General features: G+C 47.7%; 1 protein-coding gene across 1 annotated transcript in view; it reads left to right on the top strand.

Moving 5' to 3' along the window:
- The window catches only part of RBM11 (RNA binding motif protein 11), a 209,130-nt gene that overhangs the window by 179,269 nt on the left and 15,445 nt on the right, over positions 1-14,416 (top strand). Inside the window, exon 4 of the mRNA XM_085620540.1 lies at positions 1,321-1,417. Coding sequence (XP_085476666.1) covers positions 1,321-1,417 — 97 coding nt within the window. The remainder of the gene's footprint in view (positions 1-1,320; positions 1,418-14,416) is intronic.

The raw sequence follows: 14,416 nt of genomic DNA on the forward strand, positions 1-14,416 counted from the left end.
CTCATTCTGAGTAGAAAATCTCTGAATCTGGTTGTAGCGCTGGACCAGGTAAATATCTCATCCTAATGGGCTAGAATTTCGACATCCCCGGAGTTCTCGATATAGTAGTACCTGTAACAGTGGTGGTGGGAAAAATACTGCCCATTAGAAGTTGAACCCTGCAGGTTCACTAAGAAATAAAGAATTACTGATGAAATCGGTAATTTCAGGTCATGTTTCCCCTGGCAATTCCTCATTTCCCCCATACTTTCACACAAACTTCAGTTGTTTTCAGCATCCAAAATCTCTGGGTGTAAATAAAGAAATCTGATATTCCTGCAGGTGGCACTATTTCCAAGGGTCTGGTTTCTACTGTTTGTTGTCGGTGTGTAATGTACATTGGTTTGCCTCAGGTGTTGGTGTATAAAACTTACTTAGGGCCTCATTAAGATGTCAGGACACCGTATCGGTCTAGAAAGGCTCGTCCATAGGTCGGCGGTTCCGAACTCACAATTTGGATGTGACCGTCGATAGGGTGGTCAGAAACATCCATTTTACCTTGGCAGCTTGTGAGGTGGGCGAAAAAGGACTGCAACACAAGCTGCCATAGTAAATTTGATGTTGGGAAACAGGCCTGCCCCATGTGGGAGGCACCTCACAGTGCCTACCACATGGTGCAGGGATGTTTAGGTGGGCACCAAAGTCACTTTCTGACAGCCTTTCCGTGTCGGAAAGGCCAACATGGAAAGGCTGTTGGAAACCGCCATTGTAATCCCGATGATGGAGCTGAGGCAGATTACAATTCCGCTCCTCTTCCAATGGGGTCTGTAACCCCATCGGAAGAGGAGCGGAATTCCCCAGCAGGATTCCCTCCGACCTCTGTCATCGTAATACGGCAGTCAGAGGGAAACACTCTGTCTGGAAGAAAGCTTCCGACAGACTGTTGGAGGCTTTCCGCTTGACATCGAAATTGGGACCTTTGTAGTTGTTGGATGTCTTCTTAAGCTTGTGTTTGGAAATCTGCAACCCCTTGGCAGCAGCACATTTTTTCTGTTAATCATAAATAAATCTAACAAAGTATGTAGCCATTTTCCAATTGGAGAGAGTCCAGATTTCAATTGTCTAGTGCACTACTACAGCATGAAAGTGAGCACCTTTCTCAGCATCTGTAGTAGACTAAGTTAAAAATATAAAACTTATTTTGCTTTTGTTTGTTTTGCTAAGCAGATGGATAGAGCATTCTGTTTTAGGTATAAGACCTATTTAAATGTACGAAGACCGTATTATTTATACTGCCTGTTGAACCTTTAAAAGAATATTTTATGTTCCTTGCTTTCGCAGTAATGAATGGCCGTCTGACAAATTTGTGTTTCCGCCCTTCTATGGAATACAGGATGCTCCCTATTTCTACCCACCCCCTTTCTTTTTCCAAGGACTGGTAAGTCTGTTCTCATTCCAAATGTTAGGTTTCTAAGTTGTGAACACAGTTAGGACATATGTTGCAGAGAACAATACTTTTCACACCTGCATAATACTGCTAAGACGCTCTTAGTTGAACATGAATGTGGGCCCATTGTCCCCACACATGGGGCCTAATTCACAAAGGTAACTTACACTTTGAGTAAGTTTACAGTTTTGAGTACGTTTACTACTTTTCGGTATTCACAAACTGAACTTTTGTAATAACTTATACTTTTATAACTTTCACTTTTATGGTAACTTACAATTTTGTAGTAAGTCCAGCACTACATATAACCAATCACTGGTATTTCAGAAACCTTCCATTGGAAAAAAAATTGAGGTAGGGACCCCTTAGAAAATAATGTTAAATTAAATATAAACAAATGAGTTCATGTGAAAAATATATAAAATAATACATATTTATTATTTAATATTAAAATATTTAAACTATTTTGAGTTAATAAAATAATGTAACGATAACTGTTTACATTGTTCCAATGATTTCAAATGTAACATTTATTGTTTTTTTTTTTTTTTTTTTTTTTTTTTTTAAACCGTTTATTACAATCTCAAATAGTTACAAGTATGGGCCTACAACCGTCCGGCCGGCTGCTAGAGTAGCAGTAGCATATGACATACATACAGAAAAATCTCTTGGCGGTGCGAAAAGGGTAAATCAGGAGGTATCAGTAGTGCAGGCCACATAACTCCGAACCAACAATACGGTTTCCTTTTGTCAAAACACAACAACACAAAAACAACCACACCCGCAAGGCAACCCGCAATCCCAAATGACAGCACGCGCTCCTTAAGTGGGGGACCCCAACCAATCGCCAAACTCTGAAGAGGGGAATGAGAACAGATCAGGGACTGGGGAACCACGTGCCCATGGCTGGGGGAGGGGGTCGGCTAGGGGGACGGAGCTGGTGAAGCAGCCGGCAGCAGCGGCGGCTCGCAAATACCCCCGCGATAGGCGTTCCAGGGGCCCCAGATTTTCACCCACGCCCCAGGCTTACCCCTCGCAACATACACCACCTTTTCACGAAACATACACCAATCCATGTGTTCTTTCCAGGCCGACACCGCCGGAGGCCTCTGGGATCCCCACAATTGAGCAATGTCACGCTTAGCGATCATGTATCCCAGAGTCACCCACCGCGTCTGCGGAACCGAGTAGTCAGTTGGCTCCCACACATTCAGCAGCAAGCATCTCCTCGCTTCAGGCAACAGCACGACACGCGTAACCACTCGCAGGACCTCATGCACACCACGCCAGAATCGCTCCACCTTTGGGCATTCCCACAGAATATGCAAGAAAGTTGCCAAAGCACCACAGCCACGCTTACACAGTCCATCCTCAGCTAAGCCCATACGTAGAAGCCTTGGCCCCGTCACATAGACCCGGTGGAGGATCTTAAGCTGGACGAAGCGAAGGCGAGCCGGGATGGCCACCTCCTTCGGAGAAGCCACCGCGGACATCCAGTCCTCGTCGTCCAACTCCAGCCCATCGGCAACCCAGGCCTCGCGGAGGCCAGTCAGCAGGCCCGATCGGTCGTTAATCAGTTTTTTGTATATGAGGGAGATCGTGCTGTCTGGGACATGGCCATCCAGCACTCTGTCCTCCAGGGGGGAAGACTCCGGAATGGACGCGACATCCGGGAAGACGGAGCCCAGCGCGTGGCGGACTTGTAAGTACCGGAAGTACTCACTGCCTTGCAACTGAAACTCCGTCTGCAGCATCTCGAAAGTTTTGAATCCCCCCCTCGTCCAGAGATCTCCCACTGTGCTGATGCCGATCGTGTCCCATTTCTCGAAGCCCTTCGAGGTCCACAAGGAGCCCAACCTCGCCGATGCATATAGCGGTGACGCCCGGGTCAAACGGTCCTTCCACCCCATAGCTGCGTTAGCCGCGTGCCATACCCGCACCATGACATGCGTCAGTCCCGTCAGGCGAGGGTCCGGCGCGCCAGAGTAAAGCGCCCGATTGTAGTCGCCACCGGGCAGGAGCATCTTGTCCATTTCAAATGCCGGGTTCAGGGCGGGCCCGTAAAGGCCATGATTAATCGCAGCTAGCTGGGAGGCCCAGTAATACCGTTTAATATCCGGGAGGGCAACCCCCCCATCGTACCACGGGAGCGTCAATTTAGCCAAGGCGATACGTGGCCTCCCGTCCCAGAACAGGCGACGCTGCAAACTCTCCACCTCTCGGAAGTAGCGCGCCGGAACCAAATCCATAGTGTTCTGGAGAGCGTACAGAAAGCGCGGCAACGACATCATTTTAAACAAGGCCGCTCGGCCAAGCGGCGAAAGCGGCAGACGCCGCCAACGCACCACGTCCTCCTTCAAGCGCTGGAGGGGGGGCAGCAAATTCCGCTCGTAACGGGCCTCCGGGTCCAGAGTAATATATATACCCAGGTACCGAAACCCCTGGGAGGCGATCTGGATCGGACAGTCCCGTGGTAGGACCGGAGCCTCCCCGGCAAGCACATATACACAGGATTTCGCCCAGTTGATGACGAGGCCTGAGTTGCGACCAAATGAGCGCAAAACATCAACTAGGACGACCAGTGATTTACGCGGGGAGGCAAGATATAGAAGGATATCATCAGCGTAGAGGGACACACGGTCCTCATGCTCGGGGGTCCAACGGAGACCACGGATGGAAGGGTGCCACCGCAGCCACTCCGCCAGGGGCTCCAGGGCCAGTGCAAACAGGAGAGGCGACAGGGGGCAGCCCTGTCGCGTACCCCGTCCCAGTGTGAATGGGGCCGAAACTCGTCCATTCACCACCACCTGCGCCAATGGGCCGGAATACAACAATTTGACCAAGCCGATGAAGCCCGGTCCGAAGCCAAACTTCGCCAGCATCGCCCAAATGTATGGCCACTCAAGCGTATCAAACGCCATGGTGGCATCCAAGGACGCCAAGATGGCCGGTTCCCGCACGAACGGGACACGCGCGAGCACCCCGTGCAAGCGTCGCAGATTAAGGGCCGTGTTACGATGGGGTATGAAGCCGGACTGGTCTTGGTGGACCAAGTCGCCCACCACGCCGACCAGCCGGTTGGCCAGCACCTTGGCGAGGATTTTGGGCTCCGCATTCAAGAGCGAGATAGGCCTATAGGATGTGACCCGCTCACGGGGCCTCCCCTCCTTGTGGATCACCACGATCGTGGCCAGACGCTGGTCCGGCGGAAGGGAACCCCGCGAGCAGGCCGCCAGGAACATCGCGCGCAGGTGGGGCGCCAGCACATCCGGTCGCAGCTTGTACAGCTCGATAGGAATGCCATTGGGGCCCATGGCCTTGCCAGATGCGACCGAGCGGATAGCAAGGGCAATTTCGTCCGAGGTGGGAGGAGCGTCCAGCGAATCCCTGTCCTCCACCGAAAGGGAGGGCAGCGCGATGTCCCGAAGCAGGGCATGGGAATCTTCCTCCGAGCAGGGAGAAACCGGGGAATATACCTCGCGGAAATAATCCGCGAAGCAGGAGACAATGGCGTCCGGCTCGGTGACACATACACCATCCATCCTCTCGATCAACGGAACCACACGACTCGCTCTCTCCTTTTTATCCAACCACGCTATCAATTTACCAGCCTTATCACCCACATCATACAGTCGCCCCTGTTGCTCTCTACTGAGGCCCCTGGCCGCCTCCGTGACGAGGGCCCTATAGGCCGCCTGCTTGAGGTGTAGAACATGCAATGTGGCATCCGTCACCCCGCTCCCCAGGTCACCCTCTAGTTCAGTAATTTCGGCCTCCACCCGGGTTACCTCCTCCCGCTCGCGCCTCCGGGCATGGGAGATAAAGGAGAGGGCCTCCCCCCTAAGAACTACCTTAAAAGCCTCCCAAAGGGAGATGGCAGAAGGGACAGACCCCACATTCTCCTCAAAGTACCGCTGCAAGGATTTGATCAATTCGGCTCGAATAGTGGGGTCGCGCAGGTACCAGGCATTAATTGGGGCCACCCTGCCCTCCCCCCTCGGGAAGACATCCAGATGCAGCAGTAGTGGGGAGTGATCTGAAATACCCCGCGCCAAATGGCGCACCTCTCCCACCCTCCCAGCATAGGCCGCAGGGACAAGGATATAATCAAGCCGCGAGAGGCTACCATGGGCACCCGAGTGGAAGGTGTATTGCAGCTGAGCGGGATGCTTTAGTCGCCAGCAATCCACCAATCCTAGTGTATCTAAGAGGCCGGACAGCCACGCCTGTGCCCGGGGGAGGTCCCTGGGGGGATGACGATCCATAGACCCTGAAGCCACCGCATTGAAGTCCCCCCCAACTACCAGGAGCCCATCCGGGAGGTCAAGGAGGAGGCGCCCCAGGTCCGCAAACGTGGTAGATTGCAACCCCGGCGGAACGTACACTGATACAAAAACGACCACTCTGCCCTCCATTCTACCCACCAAGACAGTGTAACGTCCCCTCTCATCATGGCGCACCTCATCAATCTCCAATGGGAGCTAGTTCTTAATCATAATGCCCACCCCCCCGCGAGCCCGAGGTGAAGCCCGAATGGGCCACCAAGCGATAGCCTCTCCGATTCATGGCATGAAAGGAATTACCTATAAGGTGTGTCTCCTGCAGGAAGATCACAGCTGGTGAAAGTCGTTTCAGATACTGCAGGACCACACCACGCTTAATCCTATCCCCCAGTCCGTTAACGTTCCATGATAACACAGTCAGGTCCCTACCCCCCATCATACATGGAAGCCATCAATCGTCCCCCCAAGAGCATCTCAAAAACAACAATACAGTAAAGGGTTCGCCTTGCGGTGCAAACAAACAACACTCCACCCCCACCCACCCATCCCAACAGAACTCCCCCCTCCCTGCACCCCTGCATGAGCCCAGACAGCCCCCCCAAAGTGCAGTGTGCCTGTCGCCCCATAGATGAAAAACTAACTAGTCCCCCAGAGGAGGAGGGAAAGCCCCCAACGGACCCCGTACGACCTCCATAGGAGGGGAACATACACGATCAGTGAATGGTAACCAAAATGTTGTCCAGAGCAAGGCCTACTATTCACCCCTCAGTTCTGATCCGGTGCGCCCTCCCCGCCAACCGCACCCCCCCCACCCCCCCGGCCCCGATCCCCAGGCAGAGTATCCAACCAGTCCCCAGCCGCCTCGGGACGGTCAAAAAAATGCGTGCGACCATCCACCTCCACCCTCAGCTTAGCTGGAAAAAGCATTGAGTACTTAAGGTTCATGTCCCGTAGGCGACGTTTAACTCCGAGAAAACTCAGTCTCTGCTTTTGGACCGTCGGAGTAAAGTCAGGGTAGAAATTCACGTCCATATTATCAAGCTTGACCGGTCCCTGTAGCCTGGAAGTCTGCAAGATAGCGTCTCTGTCCCGAAAGTTGAAAATCCGGGCAATGAGAGGCCGCGGCGGAGCTCCGACCTTAGGTCTTCCTCCGGGGACCCTGTGAGCACGTTCCACCGCAAAAAGCTTACTCAGCCCCCGGGGCTGGAGATGGGTGAGGATCAGGTCTTCCACAAACAAATCTGCCGCCTCCTCCTCCCGTCCCTCCGGCACCCCGACAATACGAACGTTGTTTCTCCGGGCCCGACCCTCGGCGTCCTCCAATCGACGGTCCATCATGGCGCTCGCCTGGCCCAGCCGGTGCACCTCCTTTTGAAGGGCCGCCACGTCTGTAGTGAGACTTAAGGTGGTGTGGGCCAGGGAATCGACCCGGTCATTTGTTTTCGACAAGTCGGCTCTCACCAGGCCCACCTCCACCAGGGCCGAGTCTATCTTCTGCGCCAGAGTATCAAAGCGCTGGTCCACCGAGGAACTTCATTTCGGCAATGGCGCCCATGACGTCCCGGAGGGTCAGATCCGCGGGTTGAGCAGACGCCTCAGCCGGGCCCGCGGGGGATGTACGCTGTGCCTCTGGGGATCCCTTCTGGAGGGTGTAGCGGTCCATACTGTTTGACTGATGTGCCGGGCCGCGGCGGGTCGATTTCACCTTGGCCCGGTCGCCATCTTGCTTTGTGGACATGTCGCACTCCCAAAGTCGTGCCAATCTCCTCGCAAGGGCCGATAAACCAGTTCACGGGTTCCGGGGGGGGGGTTGACCACTGCACCGCAGGACAACGCACAGCCGGCGGGTCAGCCGGGCACAGGGGCAAGGCCACACCACCGCACCCCGCTCCGCAACCCTACCTCGCTTGAGGGCAAGGAGGGCGCAAAAGCGAAAGTGAAAGCGCGGGGTACGCGAGTCGCCCAGCCCTGCCCGCCGTTGTTGTTCGCTTTGTCCCCGGATCGCCCCACAACTCCAATCCGGGGGGCCGGCGCGGAGAAGGCCGCAATCTTCGATCGGTGCTCCCACCAGTGTCCGGGGTCCGATTCGAAAGCGGAAAACGGGTGCCGCCTCAGCTCGGGTACACAGACACAGTCCCCTCATCAAAGACAGGATATAATCAGGATTAATTCAGGAGGTCGCGGAGGTCCTCGGGAGCTTCGCACCTACGCGGCCATCTTGGTTGCGCGCTAGGCTCCTCTGAACATTTATTGTTACATTATTTTTTTAATTCACATAGGTTATTAATTTTTTTATAATAAATATATACTATTTTTAGTTTTGTTACTACAAAGTGCATGTTGTGAATGCTAAAAACTCTTAGTTAGTCAAAAGTACAGTTGTTAAATCAGGCCCATAGAGTGCAGGGTACGCTTCATTAAGATGTGTGCGTCAAAAATCAAATAATATAGTCGATTTTCAGTATATTTTTCTCTTCAGCATAGGTGAAGAAATAAAAAGGGGGACCGGTCTCTTTACACTTCAGAGATATTTGAACCAACATTTAAGTGAAATTTCTTTAGCTAGGTGAGGATTTGTTGGCTTTTATGATGACCCAACCCTTAATTTTGGATGCAGTAAACAACTTTTGGAGGGACTAACAAAAGAGGTAGTGAGCATAATGTTGCACTGGACCTGCACATCCTGGAAATATGTTAGAAAAAGTAATGGTGGGGCCTATAACCATTCTTAAAGCGTCATCGCTTGTCTGCCATTAGCACATCAGGGGTCTGGAGCACAGTTGTCCCAAGCACAGAACACCTTCTAACAGGTGACCCCCTTCAGTGACTTTTCTTCACCTGCCTTTCTCATTTATTTAACTGAGGGAGAGAGTTCATGCATTCATTTCTCTGCTTTGATTGTGTCTGCGGCCCAGCTAAGTATCACAAAAATTGTGTTCGCGTAATTACATTCACATATTTTACTTCAAGCCTGATATTCATCAATATGTCAATGATATCAATTGTGTTTTCTTTAAAACTGTTACTCTGGGTGCAGATAAACTATGTCCGGCCTCTGGCTAACTGCACCATTGCGGACACTCTAGAACTACCATGCTCCTACATCTAAACTTTTCATCTTGGGATTACTCTTGCCCTCCAGTTCCAAGATGGATATGTATTACTGGCTCTCTGCCGACAGACAATGTAATTTGGAACTTGAGCTTACACTTGTGGAAAAGGACATTGCAATCCATTGCATGCGAGATGGAGGTCAATTTCTGCATCCTGGGAAGCCTAGCTATGCTCATTAGAGTCCAGATCTGTGCAGAATGTTAGTGGTCAGGCAATTTACGCTAGTGGTGCAAATGGCCCAATCTACAACGAGAACAAGAAGGGCCTATGGTATGTAAGCAAGAGCGTTTTCATGCCCCCAAACCCTTGTCAGTGGCTTGCCACTTGTGCTATTGCCAGTTATCACAGGGCACTAGTCGGGGTTAGACCATTTACCCACATGCACACTGGGGATTACTGGCTTGCTTTGCGAGGTAATAGAGGGATAATAAACTGCCAAATGGCCCACTATGTTGTTATTGTGAGGACTACCTTTGGGATGAGGAATAAACGATGCCTGTGAATCAGAGCTCATTCTTGATATGATCATTACATTAAAGTTGGCAACAAGCGATTCCTGGTCCCACAATCCCTGTGGCCCCTGCTTTGCTTGATTGTGCTGTTTTATTTTCATTCCTGACTACCTGTCTTCGCAACTAATCAATGGTTCCCTTATCTCAGCTCCAGTTTTGTCAAGTTGTCTTGGTGGAGTAGTTCTTCTGCGCTACTGATAGCTCAGCCAACACCAATTTGCATTCATTGTTGTCCCTGCCAACTCTTTGGATCCTTTGATTGCAACGCTTTTATAAGTTAGTGCCTGTTAATGTGCCTGTCAGATGCATTTCCTCTGCCTGCCCACCTAATTTCTTTCATTGCATATTGGCTCTCTGAGGGTGATTTATTTGAGCTGCAGTTGGTTCAATGCTTATTCATTAACTGTCAATGTTTTTGTGTACCGGTCTGGTTAAGTGATTGCTTCCCTCTACTCATTTAGCTTTTTCTAGTCCGCTTGATGGCTGTGTTTATACTAGCATTTTGTTTTTCGTTCACAGCAGATTGTTTTTTTTATGCTGTTTATTTCGTACTTTACCAAAACTCCCCACTATTACAATCGGTTTAAGAAAATGATTATTCTGCTGATCCTACAACAAATTTGGAAAGTATTTAAAGGGATATTGTATACTGCTTTTCGTTCTTTGCACAATTTTGAGAAAAGTTCCCCAGTAATACTATAGGAAACATGCAAGGAAATGTCAAGCCACCTCCTTTTCTATGGAACCGGGAGAACCACCTATTTAATTGAGCGTATGGATTTGTTTCTTCAATAATTATTTATGAGCTATTGTTGCAGGGCTGGACTTGAAACCCAAAGCAGCCCTGGCAATTTTGTTGGACCAGCCCCACCTCCCCACCCAGGGAGAGGGCAGGAGTGGGGGACGGGTAGGGGTGCAAGTGTGACGCACTGCTGCTATTGTTATTGTGGGCCGATATTGCAGAAATTCTGCAAAACCGTCCCCCAGTAGTAAAAATCCTGCCCCCACTTCTGCAAAACTGTCTCTCACCCTTCCAGCCTCCTGGGAAAGCGCCTGATGCTCACTACGGCCAGTCCAGCCCTGTATTGATGGCTTAAAGTTTCATCCTGAAAGAAAAAATACCTGATGGTGCATCACTTGGGGTTTGAAGAGCAAGCTGGATTTCAGCCTTTACCCCCTGTTTCTCAGTCATTAGAATCAGTCCATGAAGCAGCAGTTGAAGACCTTGATGAATATCAGAACGCTATCAAACACCGTGACGTACGGTTATACTTAAGCAAGCTTAGTCGTGGATCGAGACAAATTATTTTCCTGGGAACAGTAACCCAATGAATCTATTGATTAATACATTGCTGCACTTCTCCTTCTTGGGGTGCCCTTTGAATTCGGCAGCTTCTGTGATTAACTCAAAGGAGACCAGCTAACTAACTGGTGTAATGACAAGAGTACTGGAAGAATTTTTAGGCTTCAAGATTCCAGGGTTAGCTGTGGCTATTGAGCTAGCCAAAAGTGTAGAATTTACTAAAACGTCTGCTAAAGAATTGCGCTCCGATAATGAATTATTATAATCCGGTAGCCGTGTGAATGTTAACAAGCCACAAGAGTAGAAACAAAGCCAGATAGCAAATACTGACAAAATTGAAAGAATCAATTTTTTTATAGATGCAGAAGTACTTCACATTTCGCGAATTTTATAAAAACGCCCAGTCTTAAAAGTTTATTGTAAACATTGTGGTTGTAGAGGACATTTTGTTTGTTTTTGTAGGCTACTAGGAAAATTACTGTAAATGCTATCACTGTTGATGAGGAGAAGACTGTTTTGTTTTACCCCATTGACACTTTAGTTTTTTAATCTTCACAGACACCCATTGAGGAATGTAACCAGTCAATTCCCAATGACGGTGACCTTGATATTGCTGATCTAGATGATGATTAAATAGTGTATAGGTGTTAATGTTTCCATTGATGGTGGTCAGTTGAATCTTCTAGATTCTAGTTTAAAAATTTCAAAAATGACACTACCTTTTTAGTAAGTGGCCTAAATCTTTGGATCTGCTTATTACCTAGAGATTCACATTCTAGGCCATGCAGCGGTCAGGCAACTAATATGCTTTAATACTTTGTTACAGAAATGGTATTGCAGAATAATTGGACTGAAGGCAAAGTATATGTTGCTAAAAAATAGATTGATATTTTGGAATGACTATAACCAGGAAAAATTTTAATTCTTCGAAACCTGGTGCACAGCAGCAAGTCTTACCTATCTTGGACAAGAAACATTGCATAGATGAGCTTGTTACTTTTGAGAAAGAACTACGTGTCCGTAATCCCAGACTCCTGAATGAAAGTCGCAATATTTTTGATACTTTTGATGAAGCATTTTCTATTAAGTTGGGCATTTGTAAGAGGGCACCCATACTATTAAGGAAAAGAATAATTGTATTCCTGTAAAACATCATCTGTGAAATGCACCTCTAGATGTGTCAAAGTATTTGTCCTGTGCCTTCAAATCTGTGGTCAATGATGATATAATTGAGCCAATCAACTCAACATTATGTGCTGCTCCCTTAGTGGTAGTATGAAATTAAAATGAGAGTTTAAGGGTTTGCATTGACCTGAAATCAGTTAATCAAGCTGATGTTGATAACTTTTCATTTTCTCAGATTGAAGATTTGTGTAATAGGTTGACCAATTTTTCAAACTTGTCATGCAATCTACATATCGTCAGATTGATCTTCCTAAAGATTGTTGCCACCTTATGGATTTTATTACTGCAGCTGGTCTATACCAAAATTGTCACCTGCTGTTCAGTCTTGCTGCCACAACATCAGTTTTTCAGAGGTTAGCTTCTAACCTATTTGAGAATGTAGGTGGTTTGGTCGCATTTCAAAGTGAGCTACTAGATCAGTTAAGACTTCACATGACCACATACTTCAGAAGTTACTGACGACTCCGAACAAAGCTGGAGTGACCCTTAGCAAGGATAAGTGTGACTTTGGAAAGAAGAAATTGATTACATAGCTATTAAAGGAATTCACCCCACCCCCATAAATACTGAATTTGGTGAATGCCATAACTCAGGCAAAATCTTCAGAGAACAAACCCAAATCTTTACTTGGTTTGTGTGAATTGCACCCAGCATTACTGCATGGGTTTGCGTGTAATCTGGTACCATTGAGGGAATTTTGAAGAAGAATTCTTAGTCTGTGTGGTTTGCCCAATAACAAAGTGATAAAGGCTTGGCAGCCATTCGAGGTCAGATGGATAGATACCAGATGCTCAGTCAAAGAAAAAGAGTTACTAACATTTAAGTGGGCTGTTATTAAATTTCGCTTCTGTGAGCGAGACAGTGTCCATGCTATGCACTGATCGTCACCAACTAGTTAACGTTTTGAATAGAAAAGCTTAGAGTAAAACCACAGCTGGAATTGCTAGGTTGAGTACAATATTATTAGGATATAATTTCAATGTTGAAGACCGTACTGGAACTAAAAAGGCCATGTCAGACATTTTTTCTTGCTCTTAATCTCTGTCTGAATGGGAGGATTTTGATGATGCAATCGAGTGTTTTTGTGGGCTGTTACTGACCTCTGTGATACCAACAGTAATTGAATATGAACTGTTTCGCCTTCTGAATGATTGGAGATGTTAAACAATGATGCAAGGTTGAAGAGTTGTTTTGAAGTACTGTGTGGGAGGCTGCTTAACCCCCACACTATTGACCTCTCCGGGAAAAGGTGAAAGGGTAATGTGGACAGGCACAAAGCACTACTCAGGGGTCCCGCAAATAATACCAGAGCAAACGTTGGCTGCGCCATGTTGCAGGGATTCTGCGAAGTCAGAGAACTATGCTTGGGACCATAGAACCTTAGTAGGCAGGGACTGGGTCATCCTGCCACCTTGGTACCCATGAGCCTGGCACTGACTAGTTATAGTGTTTCACTTGCCCTCCTACTCGCTCACAGAAGAAAAACTGATTAGACACCCTAGAACACAACACTCTTGACCCTCTCAGGAATCGTGGTGACAGCACTCACCCTTTCTCTCAACCCAACTCGTACTTGTCCGCAATAAGATCTGACAGACACATGAAAAGTTTAAGATATTTATTTTAACTATCGTGCTCTAGTATGCGTGCCACAATAAGTAAGAAGATGCCTAACATCTTGGACATGCTGCCAATTTTCTCGGGTATAATCCCAATCACAGCGAGCAGGCGATCCAAAGCTCGTCAGCTTAGGGGAGGCTCACAAGAGCCTTTTATCAGTAAAAGTGGGTAGGAACCCACTGCTTGCACGTAACCGCTCCATTAGCCCATAGCGTCTTGGTAGTTGTAGTTCAGTATTTCACACAAAGTTCATATTATTCTTCAGCAAATGTCGTCTTTTGAAATCGTAACTTTAGACACCAGTGTTTAGGGATTCCTCCCTCATCAATAGAGAATATTTACGGGTTGCTAGGGAATACTGGCTACGTTCCCTAAAGTAATAAGCCAACACTAGTACTTTTGCTTTGAAAGTGTGAAAACTCAATTAGTAACTTGTATCATAGTCTCTTATTAAAAAGGGTACCGAACGCAATATCTTGTATCATGATGACTTTAACATTTTTTGTATAAGTTTAATATACATTTCAGTATGTATCCAAATTAGTGCAGATGACGCAGTGCTCAGACAAATGAACAAATATATATACAACAACATAAAACAAGACACTAAACAGATCTCAAGGTTGCATAGGATTTTATATCAAACACACGTAAGCGGAGATCCTTTCTGTTAATTTATAATATCTCCTGACAAATCATAACCTGTTTTGAAAGCAACTTAAGGATGTGATGTCAACATTTCAAACTGTTAGTCTTCAGATCTTATCAGAACAGAGGTCATCTGACTAAAGTTCCCTAGAAACCATTAAATCTTGGGACATTGAATAAATAAGGCCTCCTGCAAGCAATAGCTGCAAGAATACTTCAAGATAGATTCTACAATGGATGCCAGGCCGCTCAGTTAGTCAGTCAGTCAGTTCTGGTGGGGTAAACAAATTATTCTGAAGAAGTACACCTTTGTATTGAGTGGAGA

The sequence above is a fragment of the Triturus cristatus genome, chromosome 8 (genome assembly GCF_964204655.1).
Source record: "Triturus cristatus chromosome 8, aTriCri1.1, whole genome shotgun sequence".
NCBI lineage: Eukaryota > Metazoa > Chordata > Amphibia > Caudata > Salamandridae > Triturus > Triturus cristatus.